This window comes from Tachysurus vachellii, chromosome 24 (assembly GCF_030014155.1).
Source record: "Tachysurus vachellii isolate PV-2020 chromosome 24, HZAU_Pvac_v1, whole genome shotgun sequence".
Taxonomy (NCBI): Eukaryota; Metazoa; Chordata; class Actinopteri; order Siluriformes; family Bagridae; genus Tachysurus; species Tachysurus vachellii.
In genome coordinates this window covers 12,293,815-12,308,987 of record NC_083483.1, presented here as the reverse complement: position 1 = coordinate 12,308,987, position 15,173 = coordinate 12,293,815, and the positions used below count along the sequence as shown (strand labels likewise).

The window sequence follows — 15,173 nt, the reverse complement described above, 5'->3', positions numbered from 1 at the left end:
TACTACAGAAGCTCTAACACACCTTTATCAAATCTGTTTAGTCTTAAGCAACCTAACATTTACATTACATATCGTCGCTGTCGGAATACATACATACTCATTTTAAACATATATATATATATATATATATATATATATATATATATATATATATATATATATATATGTTTAAAATGAGTATGTATGTATTAATACAAACTAGTAACATAAAATTTCGGTTACTACAGAAGCTCTAACACACCTTTATCAAATCTGTTTAGTCTTAAGCAACCTAACATTTACATTACATATCGTCGCTGTCGGGCGGAAACCTTGTATGTCCAAATTTGGTCAATTTCATATTTTTTCACATATCGATGCTATTGGTCAGTCCCCACGTGGGTCTGTTATATTTACAAGTTATTAACCAATCTAAAGTCTTGAAAATAGCTTGAGCGAAAATCTCATAACTCCATTGGACACTTCAACTGTCCACCTCTTCCTCACTAAGTGGGAGAGCTTCGCGGCATATTTCTCCTCAAGAAGAGTCGCAACGAATCAACATGTCTTCTGAGGTAAATGTCTTCAAAACACTGGGCTTAAAGAAAAAAAAATCTTGACCCCCGCTAGTTCTGGTGCTCGTCTGAGGACAGGAATTTAGCGCAAGACAATCCACTGCAACGCGGACTAAACCCTGTGCACTGCTGATAAGGTACAGCGTTTTTTTTAATTTCCTGAAAAATAACGGTTTTGGAGATACGAGGATTCCGCCCGACAGCGATGCTATACAGAATTTGGCAGACGCCCTTATCCAGAGCGACTTACATTATCTCATTTTTATACAGCTGAGCAATTGAGGGTTAAGGGCCTTGCTCAGGGGCCCAACAGTGGCAGCGTGGTGGACCTGGGATCAAACTCACAACCTTCCGATTGGTAGCCCAACACCTTAACCACTAGTTTTTGTATACATGAAGTCATCATTATAGTCATGAAAACCATCTACAGATGGACTGAAATGAAATAAAAGCTATAAATAGTCATTCATATGTTCAACCAGTGAGTTATCTTTTGATCAAGTCATTCCAAATGTGGACAACAACACAGTACAGACATTTAGTTAATTAGCATATAGCAAACTCCCTGTGCTCTGTCCATGACCTAATCCAGAATAATTATATCTGGCTGCCAGCTGATACCAAAAACAAGGGCCACAGTAGTGCAAGACATAAACAGCAAAGAAAATGGCAGATTCTAGCCTCAGTGTGAGTTGGTGCTAAATTCAAATACCCCTTGTATGGCTGCAAGTATTTTTTAATAAATACTTTACCCCAAAAAGCAATCTTTTTTTCTATTACCAGTGTGTCTTTTTGGCCTCACAGTAAAGAAGCACTTACTAAGCTTCTAAATTCAGCACTGTGATAACATCAGCCAGCTAAGTAGCTAGATTAGACGATTTTATTTCATCGGAAACTATTTTACATTTGGAGCTACTAAAGTTTGTTTACAGGCCAATTTTTGTCTTAGTTTTAGTCGAACTCCATCAGGCCAAACATAATGTAAATAAGCTAGCTACTGCATTGTGTGATTAAAACTAGAAGCCAAATTTGCTAACAACTGTTAACAAATGAAATGAAAAGAAATGAAATATAATACAGTATAACCCTCTTTAAACTAAAGATGCTGTATGAGATTTTAAAAACAGTACACATGATGAAGTACTTCACTGTCAGCAGGATGGAAAGATTTAAAGGTATTAAATAATCAAACAAGAGTAGAGAATTAACACACGGACTACAAATTCACAGTACACAGCATGACCATCAAGAATCTTTATCGAAACGTTAGATACTGTATAAGAGACGTTACACATAAATTGCTTTGCTACAATAATGTGTATAATTATTGATATGTCTTTTATACAGTTGTTCAGGCAAATAGAAATGAACTGAAACTATTTATAGAAGTGATATTTACTTCCATGTTTTGCATGATGTTAGCACATACACCGATTAGCCATAACATTAAAATCACTGACAGGTGAAGTGAATAACATTGATTATATCATTACAAAGGGACCTTTCAGGGCATCATTCAGTTCTCTAAATTGATGTGTTGGAAGCAGGATAATTGGATGTGCGTAAGAATCTGAGCGGCTTTGAAAAGAGCCAAATTGTGATGCCTAGCCGACTGAGTCAGCGTATCTCCAAAACAGCAGGTCTTGTATTGTTGGGGTGTTGCTGGTATTCAATGCTTAGTACCTACGAAAATGGTCCAAGAAAAGACAACCGTTGAACCCAAGGCTTGCTGATGCACAACGGGCAATTTTTGCTTTAAAAGTTATTGCTGGCTTTGGGGAAAGGTGTTAGAAACACACAGTTCATCATAGCTTGCAGCACTCAGCCACACTGCAAAAACTGTTCAGGAATGGTATGAGACTTGGCCTCCATATTTCTCAAGTCTCAATCGGATCAAGCGTTTGTGAGATGCGCTAGACAAAAGAAGTTCTGATCTATGGAGGCCACACCTAACAACTTACAGGACTTAAAGCATCTGCTACCAACATCATGGTGCCTGGATACCACAACACGCCTTCAGAGTACTTTTGCAGTCCGTGCCTTGACGGGTCAGAGCTGTTTCGGCAGTACAAGATGGACTGATTAAGTTATAGCTGATCAGATTTTAATACTAGAAAAAAATGTTGAGAGGAATTTAGCATCTCAAAAATAATTATCTGAATTTCATCATCAGTCTTGCGGTGACTCAGCCAACATCTGCATGAACAACAGAATGAGAAAGGAAACGGTCACTACTTAATATTGCTTTCCCATCATTCCATGCTGTTAGGATGGCATATAAGTCACTGACAAGAACATTACTGTTCAGCTGGATGTACGTTTCGGCTAAAACATGTTCAGCACGATTGACACCTCTGAGCTGAAAGAATTTACATTGCATGCCAGACTGTGGCTACAGACCTTGACATCATGAGACGGGGAGAGAGATGACTCAGTAACAATGTCTGCACCATTATCGGTTATGTCGATATGCGTCAGAGAGGCGCAGCTTACTTTGCGCCATGAACGTATCGATCTAGGACATATCGATCGGAGGTCACTATTTATTTATGCTGATAATTAAAGCAGGATGACGACGTGCTACAGGGAAGCATCCGTCACGGGGATATAATGATGTCTCGGTAACGTCTGAGAGAGAGGAATTACTGGAAATGGAGAAATTTATTAGCACTACCCTCAGTCAATGAATAATAATCATTAAAACACACAGGACTTGGAATTGGACACAGGAACTGCTAGGTAAACACAGACTCTGTTCGTGAGAGTGTGTGTGTATACATGGCTGCCCTCGTTTTCTGGCCTCGCTCTTGGACGTTTCATTGCCACAGCTCACACGCAACTAGTTTCCTGTCAGAGACAGGACTCAACAGACTCTTTCTCTTCTGCCTCAGTCGTCTTATCACTGGAACACATCCTCCTGCTTCAGGCTATATGTCTGTGTTTCCAGTCAATCCAAGAGCTCTTGGATATCTTTAACACCTAACAGGATTGACTCATCAAACTCTTTAAGGCCCTAAATAATCTAAACTTAAGGAAATAAAATTTTGTCTGCTTTTATGGCATGATGATTAGGATACTCATAATCATATCTAAGGTTACCATATATTCAAAATATCACTATATGGCCAAAGGCATGTGGACACCTGACCCCCACATCCATTAAGTTGATAAAGAAGCACAGAATTATCTAAAATGTCATTCAAGATTCCCCTTCACTTGAAACCTGTTCCAGCATGATGATGCCCCTATATAAATAAAGTCAGGTCCACATGTTTTAAGGCTGCAGTGGAAGAACTTGAGTGTCCTCCGGCATTCACTAAATTCCAGGGGTTTCGTTACCACGACATAAAGTGGGCGTGTTTCTGGAGGTCTTAGAAAAATGCCCTCTTTAAAAAAAAAAAAGAGCGTACCTGCGATGGATAATGAAGGACAAAACAGTCATACAGGTAGATTTTATATTTTATATCTATTATGCTTTATTATCTTACAGTTAAGCTATTTTCGAAAACAAATAAACAACCAAAAACTACTGTTAGGGTTAGGGTTAAGGTTAGATTATCAAATAGGCCACGCCGGCCGATGGCTCAATATCTGTTACGCTGTTCTAAAATCCCTGGAAATAAGTGCATCCCTGTGTCCTCCACAGAGCCATGACTGAACACCTTTTGGATGAAATGGCATCTTATTGTTGTATAAAAGGAATAAAACACAATAGAAAAGAAAACTGCACACTACTGCTCCTCACCCATCAACAATACCCCTCCAAAATATAATGAAAAGCCTTTTATAAGAGTGGTTATAAAGTGTTAAAGCAGAAGGTTCCATATTAATGCCCTTGCTTACTAGTATGGATGTCGTAGGAATGTGTCTATATATGTCTGGCCATAGCGTGTGTATCTGTATGAGCAATAATAAACCTCTCAGAAAGCAATGCTCACTTAACCTGTTGTCTACAGACATTGTAGATTATCCTGTCTTTACTGTCATATATACAGTAGATAGATGTAATGGCAGAGTGAATTATGAATTGCTTTGTTATTCCTGTGATTTGGTCAACTGACCTGGGATATCGTGAAAAAGGACCACATATGATGTTTGGTTATGGTGTATCATTAGGGAAAGTCTTTTTTTTTTTTTTACATTTTCCTATAATAACACTGGTGCCATTTGATTTATTTTTATCCATTTATATCTACATTATATACTTACTGTATATATGATATATTTATCCCTGATTAACCCTGCAGTTATGGTACATGTCAAAACAAAAAAAAAACAAAGCAGCTTTATAGAACATAAGAAATATTGCAAAAAGTACAAAAAGGTTATACATTATACAAAGGTTCAAGAGTAATATTGTTTTTATATTAATTAATATAAGAATACTACTATAATAATATAATAAGATTAATATTGTACTTATATTTAAATAGATACAGTAGAGAGATAGATAGATAGATAGATAGATAGATAGATAGATAGATAGATAGATATGAAGTTATGTACTTAAACACAAATTAAAGTTAATGATTGAGTGATATTGAGAAGATAAACCTATGCATTTATTATATATTTATATTATTATTATTATTGTTGTTGTTGTTGTTGTTGTTATTATTATTATTATTATTATTATTATTATTATTATTATTATTATTATTATTATTATTTGACAAAAAGGTAAAACAGTTTCTGCCTAAGATATAACACAAAAGCTTGGTGAAACCTGTGTGAAAGATATTGCTACACTAAGCAATGCCCAATTGGAAAGATTTAAAGTAATGGCACCCCTAATGGAAACCTAACTGTGTCTTGTGCTCAGTAAAAGCCATAGACATGTGACCCCTCCATGCCACTGATTCACTTCATTTAATTTCAATGCAAACCAAAGAAACCACTTCTCAAACTGATCAGATGGTTAAAACTATTTTCACACTTGTGCCCAATCACTAACTAGACGAAACATAAAGAAATGGGAATCGATGCGGCTTCAGCATCACAGCAGTGATAACCTCATGGCCACTGCTCTGCAAGGGGGTTGTAATAATTACACATAATAGGGATAGCTATCTGAGTCTGTTCCATATGGGAACCACATACTGTTCCGTGACATCTAGCATTTCCATCCCATGGAGATACTTCATACAAGCTCTGTTTTAGTATTTACACAAAGCGGCTATTATGCCATCGGAAGGGGGTGGGGGTGTTGGTGGGCCTGGGTGGGGGGTTGTCGGCACTCGCTGGAGGTAACAAGCAGTGATTTATCAGAACTGCTCTTTTCCTATTTCCCTCTCTGCCTCTGTGAATGGCTTGTTTTGAATGACTGCCCGATGGAGAGCGGACACAGCGAATGCAATTAAAGAATGGAGGGGAGCCCGCTGCGGCATTGTCTCCTCACCCAGAGCACGCCCCGCCCATGCTCAGGCTTTCATTCTGATTAATTCCCGATTAAATAAACTGTCCCTCTGCTTTCACGTTGTTTGCTGCATAAAGGATTAGGTTCGGGTCCTTCGCTTCTCTTCGGTGCCGATTGTAATGTAACGGAAAAACGCACGAATGAACAAACAAATTGCTAAATAGCCTAGAGAGCATCACCAATCTGCAAGACAATAAGGCTATGATTCAGTAAAGGTGTACGAAAACACTGTGCAAACTTGATACCATGCAAGCTGATTGACTAAGAAGGACTGGAGAGGATTGTGATTTGTCTTGTCTGTTTGCCTTAATGTGCAGTTCGGTTTATTTCTGCATAAAGGTGCAAAATACAGGGCATTATATTTTATAATGATTATAGATTTTTTTTAACTTGTCCTTACTTAATCTACAAATGAATACATCTGACACACGTGTATTAATGTAAAAAGAGCTAAGAGACCTGCAGTAATATTGATTTTTATCTATATTATGTAAAAATAATCAAAAAGTCTCTTAATGACTTAATATTACTAAAGTAAAGTTTGTTTCTCGAAAAAAAGTCCATATATTCGCAAACCCGACAACATCAGCATTCGAACTGAGCAAGTGTCATATGTCTTGTGCAGCTGATTAACATAATACACACTGATATTTTATTCATTTATTCATACCGTAGCAGCAATTTTTTTGGAGCTGAACCCAGTTTACCATGCTAGCCTTGTACTCCAGCTTCTTTTGGGTTGCAACAACAGCTTACTTTGAATCTGGATCAAGCTTCATTGTGATCTTGAAGGTGCAAGATGTTTTGACATTGCTTGGCATTTCAAAAGGTGAAGTTAAGAGAGCTAAAGCATGATTGGCGTGCCAACTTAAAGTTAGAATGCTTTTTGCTCAAAGCGTTAAAACACTTGTGTGCCATATTTGCTGTAAGAGGGCCTAAACCAGATATCATACATCTTTCTATTACTCCTTTGACATATGTCTACATATTCAGTACATTTTAGCAGTGTAACACCGCACGGCTATCTGTATCCGTATCAGATCTGGATTTAAACCCAACGTGGGCGAAGCCTTATCAAAACACTACCAATATGACCAACACCAGAAAAAAATTGAGAGAGGAACTTTATTATAATTATTATTATTTTTCAAATCCTGTATACATAATTATTATTTTAGTCTACACCTACCTGTGATACCTACTTGATATGATATTTTCTAATAATAATAAAATAAACATGTACATTATCTCTCCAGTAGTTTTTCTATGTACCTATTAGACTTACAATTATTCAGACTTTCCCTATTATTTCAAAGTTATAGCTGAACCTTTAAGGAAAGAAGTGACTGTAACACTGTTGAAATTTTAAGAGCTTCACTCAAAGCCTCAGTGGCTGCAAAGGGCATAATAATATCCCGCACTGTGAAGGCAATGACTTTATTTCCTGCAGCCCCACTGCATTGGTATATGGTGCATACTTATTTGCCCAGCCAGAATCAAAGTGGCAGCCCTCCAGTTGCTAGTCAGCACTCCTAACCACTCAGCTATCTGCACCATCTTTGTTAGTAAGCAGAAGACCAAAAGCAGGAAGATTATTTCATGCCTGCTGAGTCATACAGGCCTTTAAAATGGTTAAAAAATCTAGTCCCTGACACAAAATGCCTCATCAGATATCCCACCTACTTGATGTGACCATAACAATACATCATCACGAAGGTAATGACTGCAGAATCTGTCAAATGTTGGGTTAATGCATTATTAATGTGTGTTATTCACTTGAATCCCTTGTCTCTTGTCCGTTAGCACGTATTTAAACAACTTCAATAGACATCTATGCTGTGGGTTTTCAGATAAATATCAAGGTCAAGAACTAAATATAATCCATATGAGATATGTCGATGCTGCAATTTTCTTTAACATTTGCACCAACTAGAAGATATCATATTGTACATATCATAGACCACACCCAGACAAGCACCGAGCAAGAATTCACCTTTGAAAAGATGTTTCGCAATATTTGGTGTAAAAGAGATCTCACTCTGCCTGAGCTTCCACTGAAGAAAATCAATACTGTTAAAATCTCTTTTGAGAGCCTCGGCAGACAGCACAACCAGCTCCCTCGCCATTGAGCCAAATGCTTTGTGGGGGTTCTGAGGTTTGATTATTATTTTTTCCCTTCAGTGTTCTGGTATCTGTGTCAGATTTTGGTACATTGTGAGATTACATTCTGCAGAATCATTTGCCATGATGGCTTGAAAAGAGTGTACCAAGTTTCCAAAGATCAAATACCTGCAAGTATGAATATAACAAACATTTTTTTTTAAATAGTCAAAACAAACAAAAGTGACATACCATCCTCAGTGGGCACATAGATGTTCAGGTATAGACAATCTTCGCTTTGGTCTTGCACATAGGTTACCACTGTATCCAAATTAGCAGTGAACCATACAGGTAACATATCATTGAGTAAAAAGCGGTCTTCCAGAAACTGGGGACACACCGGGGCAAACTGAGTGGCATTTCGGATCCCCGGCCAAGACATGGGTGGCTCTGGAGGCTGGAAACGCCTCTCGCCTGTGGGAGGCAGAGCATAGGGAATTCCCAAGTACTGTTCCACAGGTCCCAATATCTCATTGGGCAGTGACGTTTTTAAGCCTCGTAACTTGCCGTAGTTTGTAGTGACAACTGGATACTGTTGCCCCTGGGCCACTGGTAAGCAAGAAGCTACCACTGCTACAATCCAACAGATTTGGTGTAGACTGGCAAATGACTGGACCATGGTTGTAGGTATCCATGTGGTTCCTCCTTGCCGTGACATGGTCCACCTGGGGTTGGGGAGAAGAAGGTGGTATCTACGGTCCTATAATTCCACCTGGCCAGATGATTAGAATCCCCTCACTCAGGCAATATTGGGAAGCTTATAAGCAAGACACCCTCCAATCACATCACCAACACTAGAACCCCCCATCCCAAGGAAACGGATCTTGCTTGGTGCGGTAGCTTTAAATCTGTCAAATAGCTACACTTTTATGGAAAGAAAAAAGGTAGCTCCGTCTTCTTGGCTGTCTTCCAGTATAACTACTTTCCACTCTTCACTCCATCTTCAATGGTTTGCCTGCAGGACAAACAGTACAATCCATTAAAATTCATGCTTTTTGACACTGACAAACACAGCACAGTTGAAATCCCTCATGTCGAACAAGTTAAACCAGACAGTAAGCCTGCAATGTATATGCACACTCAGCACAGCAGTTGCAAGTCAGCTCACATGATTGGAATTGAAAATGGGATTTACCATTTTGAAATATAATTCTTATAGCAGATACCCACAGTTTGTAAGCAGTCAAGAAAAATAAAGATCATATATCCACGTTAGATGTAGAATAGTTGCAACGTAACCATAAAACACAATCGATCTGTTTCACAGTTGCTACAACTGGGGCAATCAAAAAGGTTACTTATCTACCCTGGAATGTCTAACTATGATTAATTGATTCTCCATGGTTGGATATTTGGATGGGAAATTAAGATGTCCAGTCCAGTTTTTTCCCTTTCATTCACTTCTGCACTAATTTGAACACCCTCCCATTGATATCCATTAGTCATCCCTTTAATTAGAAGTTCACCAAGATCACTAATTAAGGAGTTATAGTTAAGGAGGCTTCCATCTTGCTTTAATGATGAAAGGCTATTAGTCTGCCACACTGCTTAGACATTGCTTGAATTGTAGATCTTTAGTTCGACAGGCAACTTATCAGGAGATATAATTGTTGCTGTGTTCAATGAAATATTTCAGCATTAAACATTAATATATAGCCAAACATATTTGGACACCTGACCATACCATAACATCCATATGTGCCTGTCAAACATCCCCTTTAATATGTAACCCCCCCTTTACTGTTATAACAAACTCTACTCTTCTACGTATGAAGTAGGGCTGGGCGATATGGCTGAAAACTGTATCACGATATCAGTGTTTCATATCGGTCGATATCGATAATTATTGATATTTTTTATTCCCCATTTAAAACTATGGACCAGGAAAAAAAGTATATTACATTTAAACATTTTTATTTTAAACTTAACCTTCCTCTGATCATAATCCCCTCAGTTATTAAGGCAGAAATGTCAACAACCAGGAAAACTCAAATAATTATAATGTAAACATAAGTCACAATGAAGACTTAACAATTATCTCTTAAACATTTAAGGTGCAAAATGAAAGAAAATGTAAGAAATGCTTAATAAAGTGTAATAAAATAATGCAAAGTGTTAAATATAAACATAGAGAAACCTGAGAATTTAGTGCAAGTTTAGTGCTAGGAAGTTCACTAGCTGTTCACCTTCTGGTGACTACGGTCAGACTTATAATATCCAAAAAAACTGCCATACTGGCGCGCTGACTTTTCCTCTTTTATTTACAATTTCCTCGCTCCCTGCGGCTCATTTTCTGCTTATCAGTCGCCGATTACTGAAGAGGAATCCAGCAGACCAGCACGAGACAACGATATGGCGCAACCAAACATGATAATGTTACATGATTGGCTGTTAGTGTGTCACTCCCTATGTTGCTAGGTTACCAGAGAGTGAATGCCTTTGTGCCTTTAATTTAACCAAACTTGCTTCGCAACCTCTGTTTTCTTCCGATGAAGAATAAAAAATATCGAACATTTTATCGAACACATTTTTTATTGATATCGATCACGTGTCTATCGCGATACATACCATTATTGTTTTATCGCCCAGCTCTAGTATGAAGACTTTTCACTATATTTTGGAAAATATGGTTATGTGGAATGACAATTAAGCCACTAGAGATCAGGCACCTATGTCTGATAAGGAGGCCTGGGGGTGCAGCAGACGTTCCGGTTCATCCCAAGGGTGTTCAACAGATTTGAATCATGAAAATGGAAAGTCCATAAAGACATGCTTTGAGAAGGTTGCTGTGGAAGAGCATTTCTTCAAGCTCAATTTGCACACAGGGGCATTGCCATGCTGGAACAGGTGTGCCGCTTGGTTTTAGTTCAGGGAAACAGTAGTGCTACAGGATACACAGACATTCTATAGAATTGTGTGCTTTTCATTTTGTGGCAACATGTACGAGTAGGAATGCAAGTGGGATGGTCGGGTGTCTCAAACTTTCGGTTAACTAGTGTACGTCCTACAGACCTTTCAGCATTCAGGATTTATTTAGACCTGTCAAACTTTTACCCATTTTTTAAGAACTCATTTTTATTTTGTCACCACCTTGGGGTAAAATGTTCCTTGTCTGTTTTATTTGAAATGTTTGTACCATTTGAAATTTTTTTATTAATTACTGTACATAAAAACCTTTTCCTAGAATAGATAAAAATTAATTGTGCCCATAAACCCACCCAACAGGATTAGCAGATCTGCGGTTACAAGGCATGTTGATCGCATGAATCGATTGCTTACATTATTGAATTGGATTTATAGAGTTGGGGGTTACATGGACATTTCTTCAGCAGCCTTAATGACTAGACAAGAATCTCCAGTGCCCTGGAGGTCTGATCCGTGATCATATTCCAAGGCCTGAATACTAGCCTTCATTATAACATTGGAAACCACAAAGGTGACCATAGTTCAGTGCCTTTTGAATTATCTTTTGCACAAGGTCTAAAGCATATGCTGATTTTCCAAGAAAGCGGACGTGTGGAATGAAGTTAACTGCAGTACTGCTTCATGCAGAGCAATCTGAACAGATGGAAGATAATAGTTCTCGTGAGAAGTTGAGTGCTCAAGCAAAGCAAGGCAGCTATAACACACTAACTGAAATCCAAACGTTAAATGAAACTCGTCATGGGACATTCTGTCTCAGAATGTTTTACTATATAGTACCAATCATACCAATGGTTACTGGAGGAAGCATAAACAGTGCTAGCACAGATGTATAGGATTAAACAAATGTAGAAACAAGATAACTACAGAATGCATCTGTTTAGGCAAGGTTTGCTGCATTCTCCAGAGATTACATATTCATGACAGTGCTTCAAGTGGTGCATGGCAATTTTTTGTTTAATCAGATACCACTGTTTATATATATATATATATATATATATATATATATATATATCTATATATATATATATATATATATATATATACATAAAATGCTGTTAACAAAGAATGCTTTTAAAAATGGAAGCGTTAAACATTTATTTTCATAAATGAACAAAATGCAGTGAATGAACAAAAGAGAAATCTAAATCTAATCAATATTTGGTGTGACCACCCTTTGCCTTCAAAACAGCAGCAATTCTTCTAGGTACACTCACACACAGTTTCTGAAGGAACTCGGCTGGTAGGTTGTTCCAGACATCTTGGAGAACTAATCGCAGATCTTCTGTAGATGTCGGCTTTCTCACATCCTTCTGTCTCTTCATGTAATCCCAGACACACTGGATGATGTTGAGATCAGGGCTCTGTGGGGGTCATGGTTTGAAGGCAAAAAGGTAGTAACACCAAATATTGATTTGATTTAGATTTTTCTTTTGTTTGCTCAGTTTGCATTTTGTAAATTGACAGAAATAAACACTCATTATTTATATTTCTGAAAGCATTCTTTGTTTACAGCATTTTTTTCACACCTGCCTAAAACTTTTGCACAGTACTGTATATATATATATATATATATATATATATATATATATATATATATATATATATATATATATAAATTATCCTTAGAAATACTATGAATATTATTATGGGCTGAAATTTCAGGACCTTTCTCAGGTTCAGCTTCAATGCATGCAGAAGGGCAAAAAGTGTTTCAAATGCAGTAAAGAAATGAAGGGGGAAAAAAACAGTGTAAAAACTTTCCACTTTTCACTTTTCTTTTTTTCAAGTCTAGATGCATCCAGCATCTACAGAAGAATCAGGAAGCTTTGAACAAGCTTTGGAAGATGTATTCCAGGTAAAAGACCTGGTTTATCTGCACCTCTCTGGCACAGCAAGTTAAAAATTCATGGAAGAAGACCATAGATCTTAACTACTGCTCTGTAGAAGCTGGGACAAAATGAAAAGAAACTTAGATGGGTAACGTATTTGTGTATAATGCATCAAGCAACTGATATCAAAACCTGGCTTTCCATTCAAATACTGCAGTTTTACAATGAATTTATAAAAGGTCATGAAAGGTCTAAATAAAACTGCACTGTCATTATTTAAAGCACTGAAAAATTTGAGAAAAACTTTCATTTCTTCGTCTGTCAGAACCATGATTGATTATCTTTTATTACAAAACCATGCTTCATATATTCTTCTTTATTTGTACTTTTTTAACGTGTATACATGAACTGAATGAAGAACCCCACATTGGATTATTAAATTAATTAACAAAACGATTATAATAGACGCTCCTTAGCTGATGTTTAATTAAAAATGTACAAAAAGCGTTAATGATTATAAATGCCAGCAAATATCGATTTTAGAAACACAACAATAAAGGCCATTAAAACCACATAACAGAATACTTGCTCTTCATATGGAAATTCACAGCTGGGACAGCTGCTGTTTGGAAATTATCTGTCGATCATTTAAGCCTCAGGATGAATGGCTCTAAATGCCTCTTTTTGAGAGTCAAATATTTAGATATCTACTAAAAGCTATGAGTGTATGTGTGTGTTCTGAGTCCCGGATGTCTGGACAGTGTCACTGGCATGCTCGAAGGCCTGCTTCAGTGCCTCATTTATCCTCGAATGAAACGAGCCTGTGATATTGGAGAGAAGCCTCAGATGTGACACCCTTTACCCTCACTTAAACCTCACATCCCAAAGCCTGGAAGAGGGAGAAAATAGCTAGAAGATAGCATTGTGTGTGTGTGTGTGTGTGTGTGTGTGTGTGATAGTCTGTGATAACTCATACGAATTTCAATGAAGGTAACGGGTTTTCATTTGCATTTTAATTATTCTCAAAGATATGGGAGAAGGCTGAGGGGCAGGGATCCGATCAAGTATTGAGTGAGACACAGCCACATGCTCGGGCTGAAGCTATTTTCCAGCTGGACCAGAGAAAGAAGGAAACAAAGCAGGGGAAAAAAGCTGCTGTTGACCTTTGAGTGAACTTTAAAGAAGGCAAGTGACGGTTGCACTGTCCTAAACACACCAGCTCAACATGATCACCTATTCAACATGGGCAGCTCGATATTTTTCTTCCTGAGCAGAGGTCCCTCCACATCTTTCGAGCGATTGAGAGAATGAGGACAGGGACCCCAGAGAGATGTGAGTGAATAGAGAGGAGGACTTATTCAAAGGTGACACTAGTGCTAGGCTGCTGGAGATCCAGAGCGAGAGAGAACGATGGAGACTGAGCACCTTTCACCTGCTGCGATATGCATCAGAAATAAATATCGATGCTTATAGACAGGAGGCTGTGGTGCTAAAGAATCATCCGCCGTTGCATTTAAAAATCACACACTATCAGACAGGTCCCTGTGCGGTTGTTTAAAGAAATCGCACCGCTGTAGGCCGACCTGATTGGAAATCAATAGGTCTCAATCGCCTGCTTGTAAAGATAGATTTCTTCAGGCGTGTAATCAGCCGTCTCTGGGATGCGTAAGGATGAGCGTGCGCTCGTCTATATGCAGATAAGACTTTATCTAGGAAAGTCAGGGGAAGTCACAAGAATAACACATTACCAAAATGTCAGGTTGGAGGTCATGTCATTAAATATCATTCATCCGGTGATACGGCACACCGACACCACTAGCCGACATTCTGAGGAATGTCATATTTTATGACGCTTTATATGCATAATCATGAGTCAGACGACATGAAAGACACGCAAGGAAGGTTAACGCGCATGCGCGGTTCCAAACGGGTCCCCTGTTCGCACCTTGGTGCTTATGCAGATGTCCACAGTACCACCTTGCGGCTTAGTGCGGGACTGTGTGTGTGTGTGTGTGTGTGTGTGTGAAAAGTGGTGAGGGTTAGACCAGACCTGACCGGACACACTGCACCTTTAGGAGAGAGCAGAGATTGAAAGCTTGCTTTGGGTTGCGTTTTTAAACACTCACGTCACACTCCTGACTCGATCCGGAAGTGTGTGTTTTCTGGATTGTTCCAAATACGCAGACGTGCGCGGAGTTTTCCTCTGAGTTTCGCTTAAACACGCCATTGCTTTGTAGCTTTATTACACCATCCTGATCATCCGTATACCCCACTTTATCTAGCCCCAGG

General features: G+C 38.3%; 1 protein-coding gene across 2 annotated transcripts in view; it reads right to left on the bottom strand.

The window, feature by feature from the left end:
* nlgn4xa (neuroligin 4 X-linked a) overlaps window positions 1-15,173 on the bottom strand; it is an 81,280-nt gene that overhangs the window by 65,280 nt on the left and 827 nt on the right. For both annotated transcript variants that reach the window (XM_060860730.1, XM_060860731.1), the window contains exon 2: window positions 8,323-9,085. In XM_060860730.1, coding sequence (XP_060716713.1) covers window positions 8,323-8,788 — 466 coding nt within the window. In that variant the 5' untranslated portion in view covers window positions 8,789-9,085. The remainder of the gene's footprint in view (window positions 1-8,322; window positions 9,086-15,173) is intronic.